The sequence below is a fragment of the Arachis stenosperma genome, chromosome 2 (genome assembly GCF_014773155.1).
Source record: "Arachis stenosperma cultivar V10309 chromosome 2, arast.V10309.gnm1.PFL2, whole genome shotgun sequence".
NCBI lineage: Eukaryota > Viridiplantae > Streptophyta > Magnoliopsida > Fabales > Fabaceae > Arachis > Arachis stenosperma.
Genome location: NC_080378.1, coordinates 105,575,893 through 105,595,484, shown reverse-complemented (window position 1 = coordinate 105,595,484; position 19,592 = coordinate 105,575,893). Strand labels below are relative to the sequence as shown.

Sequence of the window (19,592 nt, the reverse complement as noted above, 5' to 3'; positions counted from 1 at the left end):
AATAGATATCAACGTGTGATAATAAAACATTTAGTTAGTATTAATTGTTAGTAATAAATAATTTTTTTGTAGTAATAATATTTATTTATTTATTTATGATTTAAGCGTTCGTAGGATAGTAAAATAAATATTATGATTTAAAAATTATTAAATTAATTATTTTTGTTATAAGTATAACATAAATATTTAATAAAAGATTAATAATTGATTTATTGTTGTATGTATGTTGTTAGAACATAATTGAATAGTTACTTGAGTATTAGTATATAATATAATAGTTATTTATTTAATAGTTATTTTTATTGGTTGTGGTTGTGGATACGTTTTACTGGTTATTTGGTAATGAAAGTTTGATCTGATAAATTTAATTTGTTAATTAATTAATATTATATTTGTGTTTAGGGTTCTCGAATGTTGCAATGTGACCACTACATGCCGCCGAATCAGTATAATCCAATAGTGGAGAGGGGTATTTATGGGACACCGGCTTTTATCATGTTTCACAGATTGGAGTTGTCCAATGTCAGTCGGCATTGGTTAATGCTCTGGTCGAGAGATGGCGCCCTAAGACGCACACGTTCCACTTTTCAGTTGGTAAGTGTGCTGTGACACTGGAGGATGTGGTGTTAATTCTTGGTCTTTCGACAAATGATTTGCCAGTTACGGGACTGACACTGAGCAGTTATGAGGCTTTAGAGGCTGAATGCTTGGATCAGTTTGGTGTTGCACCTATGAAGGCAGACTGCAAGGGAAGTTTCATCAAGTTGGTTTGGTTTTGAGCATTGAAAGATCGATTAGAGTTATCAGAACTAATAATATAATAAACTAATAAGTACAGAACAATGAAAAACGTACTTGTCAAAATCGAACCAGTCAGATCACTGGTTTAACCGATTTACCCGGTCCTATGTAATTAAAAAATAAAGCATAGTAAAAAAATTTCACTAACAATTCAATGATTTTCGTTGCCTTCTGCGGTCTCATCATGGGACCGGATCGGTCTAAGATTCGGTTTACCAATTTGTCGGACGAACCGACCGGTCTGGTCAAACCAGCACGTCCGATCATAATGCCCTGTCTGGTCGGACTGGCCGGTCCGGTCAAATTGTCCGATTTGGTCGAACCAGCCGTCCGGTTGAACCGGCCTGTCCGGTCCAAATGGCTGCTCCGGTCGAACCGGCTATTCCAGTCTGATTTTATCAACACCGACGGAAAACACTACATTTCTCAGCCTACATGTTCACTTCATAATTAAACGTTAAACAATTACTAATTACATGCTATATTTTGCCTATTTACCCTTGTCTTAACTATTTGTCCTAAACTTAAAACCCATGCACAAATCATACTTTCACAAATCTTAATTTAAATTAATGCCGCACCTGCATTTACATATTGAGAAAACTCCGGTGCATGTATGGCCTCCAAATCCAACGATCGCATGAAACTCGGCTCCACAAACGGCTGCTGATTTGCTAGTGCATTTGCCACATCCGCCATATTTGCTACCATAGCCTCGTCAGCTTGATCTTCGTCTACACCCGGATCAACGACTTCGTAGTTACTTTCGAAATCTTCTTCACTATCACTGCTGTAATCTTCCAATTCAATATCTCGGTCCGCTGCAGATTGCTCGAACTCGATATACAGTTCGATAAACGATATTCGCGACCGACTTTCAAGATACACTGAAAACATTTCTTGCATGCTCGCTTCGTCGGTCACGTATTTCGTTTGAAATTGCACGAACCCACCAAAGACAGATATAGGATATCTGTACATAATACACGACACTCTCCTAGATATTTGAGAATCCATCTTCTCACAAATGACACCTTTTAATTGTTCAAATGACAGTGTGAATGGAATCATAATATCTAACGAATTTTTACACACAAATTTTACTCCTTCTGATGTTTGTAATAAAATTTGGCAATGATAATACACTTTTAATCTTACTCTATCATCCATGATAATAGAGAAGAATAGATCTACAAAGAAAGAAGAAGAAGAGATCTGCAGAGAAGAGGTTTAGAGAGTTGTAACACCGAAGAAGAAGAATGAAATGAGCTGCTCAAATTGGGTGGGTACATATATATATATCACACTCAAATCGGACCATCCGACCGCATGCATGGCCATTCGAAATTTTTAGAACTAAAAAATCGGACGGTCCGATTATTAGACAGTCCGGCCAAAAATTTTTGAAACCTAGAAATCGCTGGATCCGATTTGGGTGCTCTACAATTTTTTTTGAATGCAGCCCTCAAATCGGTAGGTCTGATTTCGTTGGGCTAAAAAGAAAAAAACAACCTTTCGTATACTACAAATTGCATGGTCCGACTTCTATGCACGCAACATCACCACGCACAAATCGGACGGTTCGATTTGTACCCCCTCACCCCTGCAAAAAATCGAATTGTCCAATTTTTCTCCGTCAACTAACTGCCGTCACACACTTGTTAAACACCTCTAAACTCCATAAACAGACGTTACACCAAACCTTGCATCATATGCAAAAAAAAATTAGCCTAAATCTTTCACTAAATTCTTCAACGGCGAGTGTATGACGTTTTCTTAAGACTATAGATTATTTTAAAATATAAAATTTTATTCCCATAAAAGATGATGTGTATTTGATATTTTATGTCAAAAGAATAAGAAGTGAGATATAAAATCCTATATATTTATATTCTTCGATTATTATTTTTTTGGTGTCCTTCAAATATTATATTCTTTGTCAGAGAATCTATTTATTTATTGATATTAAGATTATTTTAGAAATTAAGAATTTATTTCTATAAATATGTATAATAAAGTAAATGCATTGTAATTTATAGCATTAAATATGTAATATTTTTAAAAGTATAACTGTTTTGAATATATTTTTAAAAATTTAAAACAAATGCTCACTAAAGCTGTCTAGTAGAGATCCATCACCATCCAAGATATTGAAAAGTCAAAGGTCAAATAAAGTAACCATAAAAAATTAAAAATAAATATAAAATAATAAATAAATCTCTAAAAATTTATATTTTAAATAAATTAATTTTAAAAAATAATTAATAAAATAAATAAATAAATTAAAATTAAAATATTTATTTTAATTACAAAAATTAATTTAAAAATAATATATCTACACTTATTCTAAAACTTTTATTATTTTTTTAAAAATATAAATCTTTAAAAATTTATTTATCATTTACTCTAGAAATAATTTAGTCACAATCACACATCGCAACTAGGCACGGAATGAAAACCGAGGACGATAGTTGAGTACACTATTTTTGCTAGAAAAGCACTAGAAAAACAACGATGTTCCAGTTTCCAAGAAACAGCCATCGTAGAATAATCATGTCTCAGACGCGTTGACTGAGTAAAGCGAGTTAACTCAATTTCTGCGCTTCGTTGAGGCTGAGAGGTAGAGTGAGTTATGGCGGCATCATTGGTAGGAGGAGCTGCCATAGGAGCTGTTTTTTGGAGAACTCTTGAAAGCAGTCATAGATATGAGAGACAGAGCTGTTATGTTCAAACCAACCTTAGCTTACCTCACAACAACGTTAACAGCAATAGATCCTGTGATCAAGGAGATAGAACAACAAAACAATGAACTGGGTCGCGCGAAGACCGAGGTAGAGTTGTTGATCAAGGAAATGGAAGAAGGCACAAAGCTTGTTTACAAGTGTTCCAAAATCCACAAGCTGAATTTTCCAGCTAGGATTCGGTACCAAGAACAATTGGTAGCACTGGTGGAGTCTCTGGTGAGGTTCTTTATCATTGATATGCAGGCTCAGACCGCCAGAGATTTGAAAGAGACGCTGATGAAGGTTAGACGAATACATAGCGCGGTTAATAAGATGCAATCGAATAGCAATGATGAAGAAACTGGTGGTGGTGGTATAGTTTCTGAAGATTCTGATTCTGGTTCTGCTAATGTAGCTGTGGAGGCGAATCAGATGGACTTAACTGATGAGATAGACTACTGTCACAATTCAGCAAAATGATGAGAGTGTCACGGAAATAACTAATTCCGTTCCAGTAATAGCTAACTCTGTTCCAGAAATAGCCGTCGAGTCAGAGATCCTTCGGAATGATTCCTTGGAGCATGTCATGGAAGATCTCTTCCACGTTGTTAGCCAAGTAAGTGTATTTACTATCAATCCCTATACTTTTTCATTTATTATTTACTTGAATGCCGAAGTTAAATTTAACAAACAATTGTGTATGTAGAAGCTAAGTAATGTAATTCTTTGTCTGTGCTTGTTTACAGATACTGAAATTAAAATTTTAATTTTAGAATATAATATTCAAATTTTTTTAATATTTTTAAAAAGTAAAAACAAATGAGATTGTAATTTTAGAATTGAAAACTAAAATTTTAATAATAATTTTTTAAAAATATTTTTATTTAATTTTTTATTTTAAATTTTAAGAGAAATATTAAAAGATCATCAAAATTTATTATTTTTGTCATTATTTTTATATTTTTAATCATTAAACTAATTTTTTTAGTTTAATAACTAAACAATATACTTTAACCTACACTTTTAAATATTGTTGGTAAAAAATAATAAATTTTGATAATCTTTTAATATATTTTTTATTTTAAACCAAACATAATACTTAAACACAATTCAATCCAATATATTTTACACTAAACACGGTCTTAGTCATGTCAATATTTATTTTTGTAAACATTTAATTTTTAATATAGAATTTCAATATAAAAGAGTTTAATTATATTAGATGTATACTAAAAATAATCACAAAAATTAGTTATTAGTATAAAATATATGTTGAAATATAAAATATATATTAAAAATAAATAAAACAACACATATATTTATGCATAAATATATAGTGACAGATTTTAATATACAAGTAATATTTTTGAAAAGGATTTTACATAAACAAGTATTTTTGTATTAACAAAAATAATTAATTTTTCAACTATGATAGGTATACATTAAAATCAACCACCAAAATGGGTCACTAGTATAAATAGTATTTTTGTTAATTTCTTACATCTATTATTTGAGAATGAAAGAAATGATTTCTGCATTACCTATTCTTAATGAAGCTAGGTTCACTATATTTCATTATGAATACTTTTTTCAGAACATTACTTAACTTTCTTCATCATTCATGTTTTGTTTCCTTGTGTATATAGAATAAGGAAAAAGCAAATAATAGTCAAGAAGAAAAGCATTTGACGACTATCAAATCCTATGATCAATCATATCCAGATAGGAAAAGATTCATGGGTATATGTCTGCCTATAACACCAATTCTACATAAGATAAGTGGTGGATTTAACCCCTTAGAACTGCCCTCTGTTCATTGCATGTCATGTGATAGTATCATTCAGAAAAATACTACCTCACACACGGAAGATATTGAGACATATTTATATTGTAATCGATGCTATGATGATCATATTGGTCGGAAAATGATTTTTTATGAAGGGTGTCCTTATAAATTTGATATTAAGGAATTGTTGAGAGCTTCTGCTGAAGTTCTTGGAAATACAAGTTATGCAATTACCTGCAAAATCCTCTTGGAAAATGGCGTAACATTAGTTGTAAAGAGATTAAAAGATGTGATGGTAAAGAAGAAAATATTTGAAGAGAAGATAGAGATTGTGCAAAGAATTTCTCAGCATCCAAATGTTCTGTCTCCTCTTGCCTGCTATTATTGTTCCAATGGTGAAAATCTACTGGTTTATGACTACATGACAAAAGGAAGCTTTTTCGAGCTATTGCATGGTAAATTTCATGCTTATTAGTATCATTTTGAATATTTGATTGAAAAATAGAGAACCAACTTTTTTCACCCAACAATCAGGCAATATTTTTTTTCTTTAAATTTATTTTTTCCTTCCTTTAATATTTATTCATCCACTATTTTCTTTGCAGGAGCTATCTTCGGGAGTGGATCGGCTGGCTTTAGTCTTGACATCGACTTCAAGTTTTAGGAGTTTGTTCTCCAATTTCCGGCGTCACCTTATTTCTCTTTGTAGGTCTTTTTTGGCCTCTCGTTGACGTAGGGCTTCTTCTTCAAGTTGTTTTAACCGGTCTTGAAATGCATCCATGGCTCTCTTGTTTGGGGAGTTCTTCTTGTTGTTGATTTGGGAAGTATCTTTTGGTGTGGTGTCCGCATTTTTATGCGGTGTTCTTTCCTCTAGATCTGAGGTGTGGTCGTTGTCATGGTCGTCTGCCATGGTGATGGGATGACTTCCAGGTTCCCCGGCAACGGCGCCAATGTTCCGAGGGTTACCTGAAACTATAGGTCGATCTCGGATGAGATCTTCTGTACTTGTCGAAGTTGTTGTGTCCGACTTGTTGGACTGGGTGGCGGTGCTGATTCCTTCGTCCTCGGAGGGTAGGGGGTACCTGCAAGGGACTCCGATACTTAAGTTAGCAAGGGTATTAAGCAGGTATTGAGTAGAATCAGAGTATGAGTTATACATGGGTGCTCCAGTATATTTATAATGTCGTAGAGTGACCTTCTTAGATAAGATAAGTTAGTTATCTTATCTTATCTTTATCTTATCTTCAAGTGAGGTCATCTTATCTTCAAGGGAACCGCCTTTATCTCTACGGGCTTTGGGCTGCCCTTGGATTTCGGGACGTGTTCCTCTGTTTGGGCCCTTTTATTGGGCTTTCCTGTGACTTGGCCGAGCTCTTTGAGAAGAGGTCGGGTCATCCTGACCTGAAGAGATCGGTCGCTTTGTCTGTGGAACATCCCGGGTCAGACAGCTTTGACCCAGGGTATGAACAGTTTCCATATTCAGTAATAAAGGTTGTCTTATTTTGATCGGATGGATGCATTTGAATCTGGTTATAGCCAGAATATGCATCCATAAAGCTGAGTTTTTCATAACCAGAGGCATTATCAACTAAGCAATCAATAGAAGGCAAAGGGTAGGAATCTTTGGGGCATGCTTTGTTGAGATCGGTGAAATCAACACACATGCGCCATTTACCGTTATGTTTTTTAACCATGACGATATTCGCCAGCCATGTTGTGAATCTTATTTCTCGGATGAAACCCGCGTTGATGAGCTTTTTGGTTTCTTCCAGGGAGGCTTGTTTTCGGTCATGGCCGAGATTTCTCTTTTTCTGTGCTACTGGTCGGACAGCTGGGTCTAATGCCAACTTGTGCGATATGATGGATGGATCGATGCCTGGCATATCAGCTGCGGTCCAAGCAAACAGGTCGGCATTTTACTGTAAGAATGCTCAGAATGAGGATTTTTCTTCTGAGGATAATGTTGAACCGACGTATGTGAATTTGTCCGTGCTTTCTGTGAAATAGATTTTATGTAGGTCTTCTGTTGGGGTTGGCCTTTCAAGTGTTCCCGCTCTGGGATTAAGGTCGGCCAGCATTGGTTGGTCGTTCATGTTGCCGATGTTGTGAACATGGGCTTTTGTGTTTCGGTTAGGTCTTTTGAGACTATTGTTGTAGCATTCCCTGGCTTCTCGGGCGTCACTGTGAATGGTTGCAATTGTCTTATCCTGCAAAGGGAACTTAAGAAGATGAATTGTAGATACTATAGTACCGAACTTATTTAAGAAAGGTCGGCCAAGTATTAAGTTGTAAGGACTAAAACAGTCAACCACCAAGTATTGAATATCAGAAGTTTTGGATGATGGAAACTCACCAAGTGAGCCCATAACTGGGACTCTCTCACTTGAGAAACCTACTAGGTTTCCAGTGGAAGGTTGGAGGATGTTGCTGCTTAGTTTCATTTTCTGGAATGTGGAGTAAAATAAAACGTCGGCGCTGCTTCCTGGGTCTAGTAATACCTTTTTTACTAGGAGATCTCCGAGCTGCAGGGTGATTACGACCGGGTCATCTAGATTTGCCACATTAGTGTTGTGGTCAGCTGTCTGGAATGTTATCTGCAAAAACTGCGGAAGTGTCTGTTGTTGAGTTTGATTGGCTTCTATGGAAAGCATGGCTCGGTAAGATCGCTTTCTTGCTGAGCTTGTGGTTCCTTCACCTGCAAAACCTCCGAAAATACAGTTAATGATACGTCTTAGTTTGTCGGGATGGCTGGTGTCTGGCCGATCTTTATCTCGGCAATGCTGTGTCGCTGAGTTTTGTTCACCAGAGGAATTTGTTCGTGGCTGTATATAGCCACCGATGTACTTGTCCAAATGACCTTGCCAAGCTAATCGCTCCAGAAGGTCTTTGACGATGACACACTCGTCGGTAGTGTGCCCGTGCTTTTGGTGGAAGGAGCAGTATTTTGATCTGTCCGTGCCTTTTGAATCTGGGTAACTGTCAGCTTTTCTTGGTGGTTTGATCAACTTCGAATTCAATATCTCCTTGATGATATCGTCGCGCTTGGTGTTGAATTGAGTGTAAGACTCATATCGCAAAGCTGGTTTGGAGTTCTTCCTGTTGTCTCGCGTTCTGTCGTTGTCTCGGTAGTGTGATTTTTCTGTTTTCCGAGCTTGTCGGAGTTTCTCAATGTCGATCTGACATTTGGCCTTTTCACGAAACTCGGCCATAGTCTTAGGTTTGGCTACGGCAATAGTTTTCTGGAATTTTCTTGGTCGTAGTCCACTTTTTATTGCGTGCTGTTCCACCTCAAGATGGAGGTCGGGTATACTCATGGCTATCTTTGTGAAGCGCGTCATGTAGTCCCTAAGGCTTTCTTGCTGGCCTTGCTTGATTGTGTTCAGGTAGTCGGAGTCGTGTAGGTAGATGGCCGATCCAGCAAAGTGTTCCTCAAAGGGTTTTGATATGTCTCAAAATCGGAAAATAGAACATGCAGGCAAAGAACAAAACCAATCAAGTGCATGACCGTCTAAGTAAGATGGAAAGCAACGGCATAAAACTTTATCAGATGCACCGTTTACTATCATTATGGAGGTGAACTTCTTGATGTATTTCTTCGGATCACCTAACCCATCATAGGGAGTTAGGGTGGTCGGCAGAGTGAACCTCCTGAGTAGCACGAAGTTCATCACCTCGGCCGTGAATGGTCCAGGGGAGCTTTCCTGATTGTCATCCTCGTCGTCTGGCCGAGCTTCCTCATTATGCTCGGGTTGCTCCTCTTCTTGTTGAGCAGTGTCAGAGACGTGTGTTGGCTCTGACTGCAGCTAGGCTTCCTCTGTCCGTTCTTGCCAATCATTGTTGTTTTCGGTTCGGGTGTTATTCAAGTTGACAATTTGCTGTGCCATTCTTTGGTTTTCCTCGATCATGCGCTGGTTGGCTTGCCGTAATTCGGTCACCATCTGGAAGAGTTCAGATGGTGTGGGTGGAAGTTGTTCAGCCATGACTCAGGTGAGAACCTCGAGGCCGATGATATATGGAAGGGATTATATTCTCGGCCCACGGTGGGCGCCTATTGTTCTTGTATGGATACCTGGAGGGAGAGCTCAGTCTCTGGGAATCGACGCCAAGTTGTTATCTTCGGTGCTGACCTTTGAGTTTTGTGGTAATCCGATCTTTACTCCAAGAGGTTGTCCAATCGCGTAGAGCTTTGAGTAAGAAACAGGGGGAGAGTTACCTACAAAGGCACTTCGAAGATTAAGTTAATACTGAGAATTCAGTGTACCTTTTAGGATGGAAGATCATACCTTTTATGGGTGGCTCTGTACAAGTCGGTTATGCTCCTGCTTTATTGCCTATATTAAAGAGCAATAATTAGGTTGGACGTTTCATATTTGGAAAGCAGTCCATTGAGCCGAGTTATAACGTAAGTGGCCAATTAATGACGTTATTGTCGATTAATAACTGTAATGCCGAATTATAACGCCAACTTTCTAAATAATAACGTGAATAATGTCGAGTTATGAATGATTATATCGATTTACGATATTGGATTTGTAACGGCCCAATCAAAAAAAATTTTTTGTTACTTTCTAGACAGCTAAAAATATTGAGGTATAGTTATCAGAACCGAACCGGTAAACCCGGTCATACAACTGGGTAACTGGGTTACTGGTTCAACCGGTGGGTCATTGATTTACCCGGTTGACCCGGTTATAATTAAATAAAAATATAAAATTATAGAAATAAAATTAAAAATCAAATACATATTTTCAAAAATATATTAATAACAATCAAATATCAATTCGTAAATATAATTTATGGTGTAAAAAGAGATAATAAATTAGTCACTAGTACAAAATACTTTCTCATTTTAAATGAATAAGAGAAAAAATAAAAGATAACACAATTAATATAAATATATCAATATATTTATATACTATGTGTGGTTACTTATTTGGTATCCATATCAATCATGCTTAAAAGAATAAAAAAAATAAAAATTCATTTATAGTTTATTATAAATTTAATTTTTGTCAACTAAGATTTTGAAAAGCAAATTGGCCCAGTGGCAATAGAGGATGTGCGTATTATGGTTACTTCAATCCTCCCTGCACTCATTTTTGGAGAATATTAGACGGGCTCTCTTAGCATGGAACGGCAGTGCACGGGTGCACCGTGGACCCGTGCGGGTCTAGTACGGTTTGAAATTCAAACCGAAGTTACAAGTTGGCGAATAGTGACAGCAGACAGTACAACGGGTTCCATACGCATCTCGTCTTTCCATACATGTGGTCAGCTTCTCGCACCATGCGGGAAATCAGTATTTTCATAATCGGACTAATAGTCTTATGGCGAAAGCTAGTGCACTCTAGGTGAAATAGGAAGTGTAGCACTCTTTAAAAGTTAATTTACTATCAAAAGTGATCAGGTTAATTAAATTTATTTATTATTATTTTTTTTGTTATGAGTGAACAAATAAACTGACACTAACAAAAAAAACTAATTCGCTCGTTTAACGGAGGACTATCTTTACACTAAAAAAATACTTAGAAAAATTTAATCGAATTCTTCCGTTACTCTGTTATTGCTGATGTGATGTCTTCAAGCATTTTCACTGTTTTGTTTACTAGCAGGTGTTTTTATTATTGTTCTGTCTAACCACAGATTTTGACGCTCTTGAACCCACTCCATTCCACCTCTACCATAAATGGACCTTCAAAGCCGAAAAAATTGTTGCCATAGAAAAGGAAGACGCTGTCTGTCGCTGTTGCTAGTTGGCTAACTCCAAACTGCTTCTGTAGAAGAACCGGTCTCCATGAAGGCGTCATGATTCTCAGACGATGACGCAGTCAAAGCACAAAATAACAAGTCTATTATCTTTTATTTCAAATTATCCTCAACTTGTACGTAATAGAATGAAAAATTAAAATATAATTTTATTTAAACAATTATTTGTATTATTTTTTATTAATTTATTTAAAAAATAATTAAATTTTGAAGCTAATTGGTATAAAATATTACAGATATAAAACTAAGAAAAATTTTTATTTGTATAAGAATGAGCCTAATAAATAATTATTCTATTTAAATATAATTAAAAATATTTCTTTCTATGTCGACGAGTTATAATTCAAATGACATAGTCTCTATATTCACCTAAAAGTTGGTGAAAAAAAAGAATACTTCTTTTTTTATTAACTTTTTTAAACATTAATTATTTATTTTACATATTATATAAAAATAAATAAATATAATATTTATTGAGTAGACACAGTTACGTAAAAAAAATTTATTATCATAGTATTTGAACCAAAGAAAAGAAAGTATTATTTTAAGAAAAACTAACAATATATTTTTAATAATATTTTTAATACAAAATAATAAATTTTAAATATTTTTTTAAATAATATATATTAACTAAAATAATATAATTATCCCAAATAATATATTATAAATATAGTAAAATGACATATTTCAATAAAAAAATTGTTAATAAAAAATTATATGAATTTTTGTTTCGCACAAAATAAAATTATTATATGTTTGTTTGCTTTTTATGTTATATATATGGTTTTTTCAATTAAATTAATATAATACAAAATTTTTTATTATTCTATTCATATTTAATGTTTTAATTTTGTTTCTCACAAAATAAAATTATATATATATATATATATATATATAACACAAAAATTTTTATCATTGTGTTTATATTTAATATTATAATTTTATTTCACATAAAACAAAATTTATTTAAATTTTAATATTATATACATAAAATATATATATAACACAATTTTTTATCATTGTATTTATATTCAATATTAGAATTTTATTTCACACAAAATAAAATTTATTTAAATTTTAATATTATTTAAATTTTTTTTAGATTTAGTACATAAATTTTTAACTTATTTTTTATATATTATTTATTTTAATTCTAAAGTCCAACAATTTTTTTACAGACATGTTGTTTTTAATATTTATATACTATTTTTTTATTTTAAATTTCAGCCCAATATTTGAGATTTATAAAAAAATTCTAAAACTCGTAAAAAATGATTAACCTGATTAATATGTTACCTTTTTAAATCCAGACCATTCAAATAAAATATAACAAATGAAGAATTTAGATTTAACGAATTCAAAAGATGTGCAGCACTCCATACTTAACAAGGAGCGTTTAAGAATGAGCCATAGTCTTATACATAAACAACTATGTTACTTATATACTAAATTTGTTACTGAAGTAATTAATTAATATAAAATATATATTAAAATATAAATACATATTAAAAATCAATTAAATTATAAATATACTTATATATAAATATATTAATAGTTAATTTTAATAATTAATTTTGACATATTAAAAATATTTTTGATACACGAAATACAAATCATTAAAATTTATTATTTTTAATCATTAATTAATTATCAACTCAATTCTAATATAATAAATTCTAATAATCAATTTGCTCCATATAAAAATTAATTTCTGACTTGCGCTGAACTTGTTTTTTTTTTTTTATTTCTCAAGTAATTGCACATTTTTCTATGTGATTATAAAATTATGCTAAAAGAGAGTTAATTTATTATAATGGTCAAAGTTAGTTAGTGAGAGTTTATTTTAAACATTTTTAATTTATTTATGAGAATTGTTTATGAAAATATATTATTTCAATATTTGTCTAAAATTTTAAAATTTGGTTTTTAAGAAAAAAATTATAGCGTTAAATATATAATAGTTCTAAAATATAGTTGTTTAGAATGTATTTTAAAAATATTTAAAAGACAATAAAAATGAATCTAAATTAGCTCAAAATTATTTTATTTTATATATATTAATTATTTTTAAAATAAATACATAATCATAGATATAAAAATATATAATTTTTAATATTATATATAATTATAAATATTAAATTAAATAAAATAACTTTATTTCACTCTCTTCCTAAGATTACTGATATACTTTTTAATTTAAAGCAAATGCTCATTAAAGCTGTCTAGTAGAGATCCATCTCCAACCAAGATATTGAAATGTCAAAGGTTGTAGCTATAGCCTATAAGAAAAGAGAAATGTTGTCTGTATCAGAATTTATTTATTGTTTTTGTTATTATTTAATCATTAGATGAAGTTTAGATGTTAATATATTTATTAAAATTTTAACTAATATTTAACTAATAAAAAAAAAGTAATTTTATATTATTTTATATTATTTTATATTATTAAAAATATTAATAATAATTAATTAATGATTACAAATCCCAAAATTAATTGTTTTTAACTTTTTTCTAATCGTTAATTCAATTTTTTTAGAAATAGTTTAGTTACCATCGTATCACACATGACAACTAGGCATGGAGGAACGAAGACCATAAATGAGTAAACCGAGTAGTCATGTCTCAGACGCGTTGACCGAGTAAAGCGACCTAGCATAACTTCTGCACTTCGTTGAGACTGATCGGTAGAGCGAGTTATGGCGGCATCATTGGTAGGAGGAGCTGCCATAGGAGCTGTGTTTGGAGAACTCCTGAAAGCAGTTATAGATATGAAAGACAGAGCTGTTATGTTCAAACCAACCTTAGCATACCTCAGAACAACGTTAACGGCGATTGATCCGGTGATCAAGGAGATAGAACAACAAAACAACGAACTGGGTCGCGCGAACGCCGAGCTAGAGTTGTTGATCAAGGAAATGGAAGAAGGCACAAAGCTTGTTTACAAGTGTTCCAAAATCCACAAGCTGAATTTTCCAGCTAGGATTCGGTACCAAGAACAATTGGTAGCACTGGTGGAGTCTCTGGTGAGGTTCTTTATCATTGATATGCAGGCTCAGAACGCAAGAGATTTGAAAGAGACGTTGATGAAGGTTAGAAGAATACACAGTGCGGTTAATAAGATGCAATCAAATAGCAATGAAGAAACTGCTGGTGGTGGTGGTTCAGTTTCTGAATCTGATTCTGGTTCTGGTTCTGCTAATGTACCTGTGGAGTTGAATCAGATAGATGTAAATGATGAGACTACAGCCACAATTCAGCAGGAAAATGATGAGAATGTAACGGAAATAACTAACTCTGTTCCGGAAATCACAGTCCAGTTGGAGACCCTTCGGAATGATTCTGTTGAGCAAGTCATGGAAGATGTCACTAGACTCTTACACATTGCTAGCCAAGTAAGTGTATTTACTGTTTACTATTTACTTGGATGCTAAAGTTAAATTTGAAAATAATTGCGTATGCCAAAGCTAACTACTGTAATTCTCGTAATCATGCCATTTTTTTAAATTATTAGAGGACATTGTTGGATAAAACATTGTTAGATTTAACATAGGACAAAAACAAATGATTAATCTCGATAATGGCTTCTAAAATTTATGTCTTTTGTTATTTTAGTCTCTCAAATTTAAAATTCATTATACGGGTTTCCGAAATCTAGCTTCTGGCACTATATTGATCTCTAGACTTTTTCTAGTGTTAAGTGAACGAATGGAATGCTGAATTAACTTTGACTTGTCACACTAGACACACGCCTAAATGACGTTTTGTTTGAAAAATAAAAGAAGATAAAATGATTTGTATATTATATAAAGTCTTCTTTGTCTTCTTGTTTTTATCTTGTTTAAGCACTAAAACACATCGTGATAAGTCAGAGCCAGATTAGCACTTCGTTTATTGTTAGAAAAAATTCAAGAGCCAATATGATATTCATATCTAAATCTCGAATACTAGTATAATAAATTTTGGATTTAAAATACTAAAATAGTAAAAACTGGATTGAGATTTAGGTCAAAAGATAGTTATTACCAGAATTGTATATTTATGCACTTGATAGTAGGCACCGAGCAAATTCTATCAAAAAGTGGAAAGAAGGATTGGGTGAGTGATGAAAACTACACTAAAACTCTTAAGACAGTAGAGTGCAACACTATGTATAAAGAATTAGGTGTGAAAAATCATTGAACATCGTGTAATTTTAAATAAATTTATACCAACAATCCAACTAGTAACTTATTTTTCGACCAACATCACTAAAGCTTTTTTAAATTATTCTTTTACCTCTTCTCACATTTCTTCTTCCTCCTTCCAACACCACAACTTCACCCTTTACCATTGCTGTAAAAAAGTTGTACGCCTCTCTAGACATAGAAATATTTTATTAATTTGAAATAGTTCCACTAAGTTTTGACTAAACAATGTTGGTTTTCTATTTCATTACGAATACTTTTTTCAGAACATTACTTAACTTTCTTCATCATTCATTTTTTGTTTCCTTATGTATATAGACTAAAGAAGAAGCAAATAATAGTCAAGAAGAAAAGCAGTTCACGACTGTCAAATCCTATGATCAATCATATACAGATCAGAAGAGATTCATGGGTATATGTCTGCCTATAACACCAATTCGACGTAAGAAAAGTGGTGGAAAATTCACTTTTGTTGAAGGGTGTCCTTATAAATTTGATATTGAGGATTTGTTGAGAGGTTCTGCTGAAGTTCTTGGACATACAAGTTATGCAACTACCTACAAAACCCCAAAGATGAAGAATGGCGTAACACTAGTTATAAAGAGATTAAAAGATGTGGTGGTAGACAAGCAAGAATTTGAAGAGAAGATAAAGATTGTGCAAAGAATTTCTCAGCACCCAAATGTTCTGTCTCCTCTTGGCTGCTATTGTTCCAATGATGAAAATCTACTGATTTATGAATACATGCCAACAGGCAGCTTTTCGAAGCTATTGCATGGTAAATCTGATGCTTGTTATTATCATTTTGAATATTCGTTTGAAGGAAAATATTGAGAATTTCTGAAACTTTTTGGTTATTTTTCTTATTGGACCTACTATGAAACTTGATGACAGAAACATCCGAAGATAGAGATGTCCCATTAGATTGGAATTCAAGAATGAAGATTTCACTTGGAGTTGCCAAGGGTCTTGCTCACATCCACTCTCTTGAAGGAGGAACTTATGTCCACGGCAATGTAAGATCATCAAATGTGCTTGTCACAAATGATCATCAAGGTTGCATATCAGATCTCTCAATGGCGTATTCACTAAGTAACTCCTTCGACCAATTTAGAAAAACAGGTTACCAACAAAACGAAGGCTGGTGGTTGGAAGCAATGAAGGAAGAACTGTCCCAAAAATGTGATGTGTATAGCTTTGGTGTACTTCTTTTTGAGATGCTAACTGGAAGAGTGCCATCAGAGTATAATGATCTACCAAAACATGTTAAGGATCTTGCTATTGACGGCTTTCCTGTGTATGATAGTGCAATTAGTCAAATTTATAAAAAGTATGCCAGGAAGATGAGGGAAGTGGCAGAGAAATGTACGTTTCAACGGAAAGAAATACCATCCATGGCTAGTGTTGTTAGGGAAATGGAAGAAATAAGAGCACTTTATTAAATCCAATAAAGGTAAGTTGTTTGGCACAATAATCTTGGAATAGTCATGTTTCGGTTCATGCAATTAGAGTCTTCTGACAATCTCTAATTGCAATATACTGTTGTATAATGTTTTATATGTCAATCAATATCACATAAACTTATTTTGTTGTGTTAATTGCTTGGTCCAAAACGTACATACACGAGGGACAGTCAAGTTTATTTTTAAGGGGAAAAAACCCAAAAGTTATCCAACAATAAGAAGAAATTCTCAAACTGAGAGCCTATGCTCCAACTTGGCACCGGTACCCTCTTATTACATAACGGATGAGTAATTAAAAGGCCAATTTTACTATAATTATGAGTTGGTATTTAAATTTTGTCATACCTATTTTTTATAGTAAATTTTAATTTTTTAAAAATTATTTATTTTTATATTTTTAAATTAAATATTAATTTTTAATTTTTTTTAATAAATAAACACAATTTTTTAAATACCATAACATTTACCTAATTAAAATCACCACAAAATACTAATGCTAACTAACATGCTCATAATATTACATGTTTGTAGATAATTTATAAATGTGACACATCATTACTTTTATATATATATATATATATATATATATATATATATATATATATATTAGATTTTAGAATTGAATTAGACTTATTTAATTTTAATTCCAATATAGTATTATAATTATCTAATCTAATGTTGTTAGAACAAATATTTATACTTCAAATAAATTTTTTTGATTTAATATTATTAAGCTATTCACCTACAAATTTTCACACTCCAAAATGTATTTCTCACTTTATAAACTCATTTTTTAAATTAAATTTGGTTTAACCCATTCAATTTTAATTCTATTTCTAATTTTAATTTTAATACGTATAAAATCTCAAAACTCAAATGATGGAATCCACCAATGAGCATGGTGGTGAAGAAGAGATTTGTCCTTTTCTTCACCCACCAAGAGACAGATAAAATTACAATATTATTTGATCTATAGCTAATTTGTATTATCGTGTTGGATGAACTGAGATTGTGATAAACTAGTGTGACTGGCCTCTTTTTCAATAAGCATTGAAAAATTTATTAAAAAAAGCTTATTAATTATTCATTCTCTTCTAAAAGTTGTAATTTATTTTTCTAAACAAAAATTGATTAGTCCATTTATAAACTTTTTTTTATAAAAAAAAAATATATTATTTAAACATTTAAAAATAACATAAACATTTTAATTTATAGTTATCATTTTCATTAATTATAATTATTGTAATAATAGTATAACAATAATTAAAATAACATTAACAATAATAATAATAATTTTCTTACAAAAAATTAAATATAACACGCAAACCAGATTTTTTTTTATTTCTAACAACTTCTTTTATAAATTACACATAATTATATTTTAGTAATAAATATCATAATTTGTTTGAGCATCTCATTCATCCAATTTATGTTTTAGAATAAATTATAAAATAAGATCCTAAATTTTACATCGTAGACAAAATTAATCTTAAAAGATATGAATAATAAATAAGATTTCAAAAAATTTAAATAATAAATTGATTTTTTGTTATTTTCAATTAAAATTTTAATATGTTTGTTGAACAAATAAATCTTTAATAAAATAGTTAAATTTCTAAAAAATACACTCTAAGATAAATTAGATTCTTTTAAAATAAAGGACGGAGGTACCAATCTATATATGATGGGAGTAATAAACGAGGACTTCTAAAAAGAATAAAATTCTACATTCAAGCAAAATATTTAACCAAGTCTAATCAAGTTGTTATAACAATTTTTCAAATCACGTACTCCTTCTCTGTTTCTTTCTCCTTCCCCTTCTCTTTCTTCTTATTCTAAATTCGCACACGATTCTTCTTCTTCTTCTTTATCTTCATTACCAATAATACCAATATTTTGCAAACATCCTTATTAGTTCTGATTTTTTCTGCTGCCATCATTAAATAATTTCGGTTCATTTCTTAATTTATTTTGGTTTATTTTTTAATTTATTTCGATTTATTTGTGTATTAATTGATGTTCACTTGATACTACTGATTTTATTTCTTAAGTAATTTTGGTTTATTTCTTAGTTTAATTGAGATTCATTTGGATTCAAAAATAAATTTGATGTGTTTTTGTTAATGATTGAGTCTTTTTTCTAGCAAAAAAGAATGAAATTATTTATTATCAATTTATTCAATTGTATTAGATTTCATTCCATTCCATTTAATTTGTCTTAAAAGCTATTCCAACAATTGGGACAAATTATTCATCGACAACACACATAGGCTGCAAATAAATGAACGGAAAATATTATTAAAGCGAAACCATTGTATAATACCAAATGAACTGAACATTTGTTCATTATATAAATTCGAATAAAGAAACACCTACGTCTAAAATGAACCGAAAATATTATCAAAACAAAACCATTGTATAATACCACATGAATAGAACATTTGTACATTATATAAATTCGAATTCAGAAACACCTGCGTCTAGAATGAACCGAAAATATTATCAAAGCGAAACCACTGTATAATATTAAATGAACTGAATATTGTCCATTATATAAATTCAAATTTAATTCAAAATGTTAGTTTTTGTTAGCAAAATATTGGTGTTGTTGGTGATTACAATAACGAAAGAAAATCTGCGTGCGTGAACCTACATACGTGAATTTGAAAGAAGGAGGAAGAAGAGGAGGAAAAGGAGGATGAGAAAAAGGAGGAGGAACCGGAGAAATAGAATGAAAAGACAAAGACAAAGAAGTTGTGTTATTGAAACGTGCGTGTGATACACACTGATGTGATGAAAGTAGTTTTTGTTGAGTTTGTATCAATTTGGTTGGATTTAGTTGCTAAATACACTTAAATGTGTAGCTGAA

General features: G+C 31.8%; 3 protein-coding genes across 4 annotated transcripts; 2 read left to right on the top strand and 1 right to left on the bottom strand.

The window, feature by feature from the left end:
• The first annotated feature begins 3,902 nt into the window (after nt 1-3,902).
• Nucleotides 3,903-11,200, top strand: LOC130961803 (probable inactive receptor kinase At3g08680). Of its 2 annotated transcripts, XM_057887816.1 has the most exons (4): nt 3,903-4,140; nt 5,171-5,765; nt 5,916-6,015; nt 10,954-11,200. In XM_057887816.1, the coding sequence occupies exons 1-3, from the start codon at nt 4,111-4,113 to the stop codon at nt 5,972-5,974; spliced, it is 684 nt and encodes a 227-aa protein (XP_057743799.1). In that variant the 5' UTR covers nt 3,903-4,110; the 3' UTR covers nt 5,975-6,015; nt 10,954-11,200. The 2 variants fall into 2 exon arrangements, with proteins under 2 accessions (XP_057743799.1, XP_057743798.1); XM_057887815.1 differs by lacking the exon at nt 10,954-11,200 and having other exon boundaries at nt 5,916-6,137.
• On the bottom strand, nt 7,242-8,519 carry LOC130963376 (uncharacterized). Its single transcript, XM_057889500.1, has one exon. It carries the CDS (start codon nt 8,517-8,519, stop codon nt 7,242-7,244), a length of 1,278 nt encoding a protein of 425 aa, XP_057745483.1.
• A 2,380-nt stretch (nt 11,201-13,580) lies between the features above and the next one.
• On the top strand, nt 13,581-16,858 carry LOC130962911 (probable inactive receptor kinase At5g67200). Its single transcript, XM_057889066.1, has 3 exons — nt 13,581-14,468; nt 15,579-16,038; nt 16,155-16,858. Exons 1-3 carry the CDS (start codon nt 13,773-13,775, stop codon nt 16,700-16,702), a joined length of 1,704 nt encoding a protein of 567 aa, XP_057745049.1. The 5' UTR covers nt 13,581-13,772; the 3' UTR covers nt 16,703-16,858.
• Nucleotides 16,859-19,592: the final 2,734 nt, after the last annotated feature.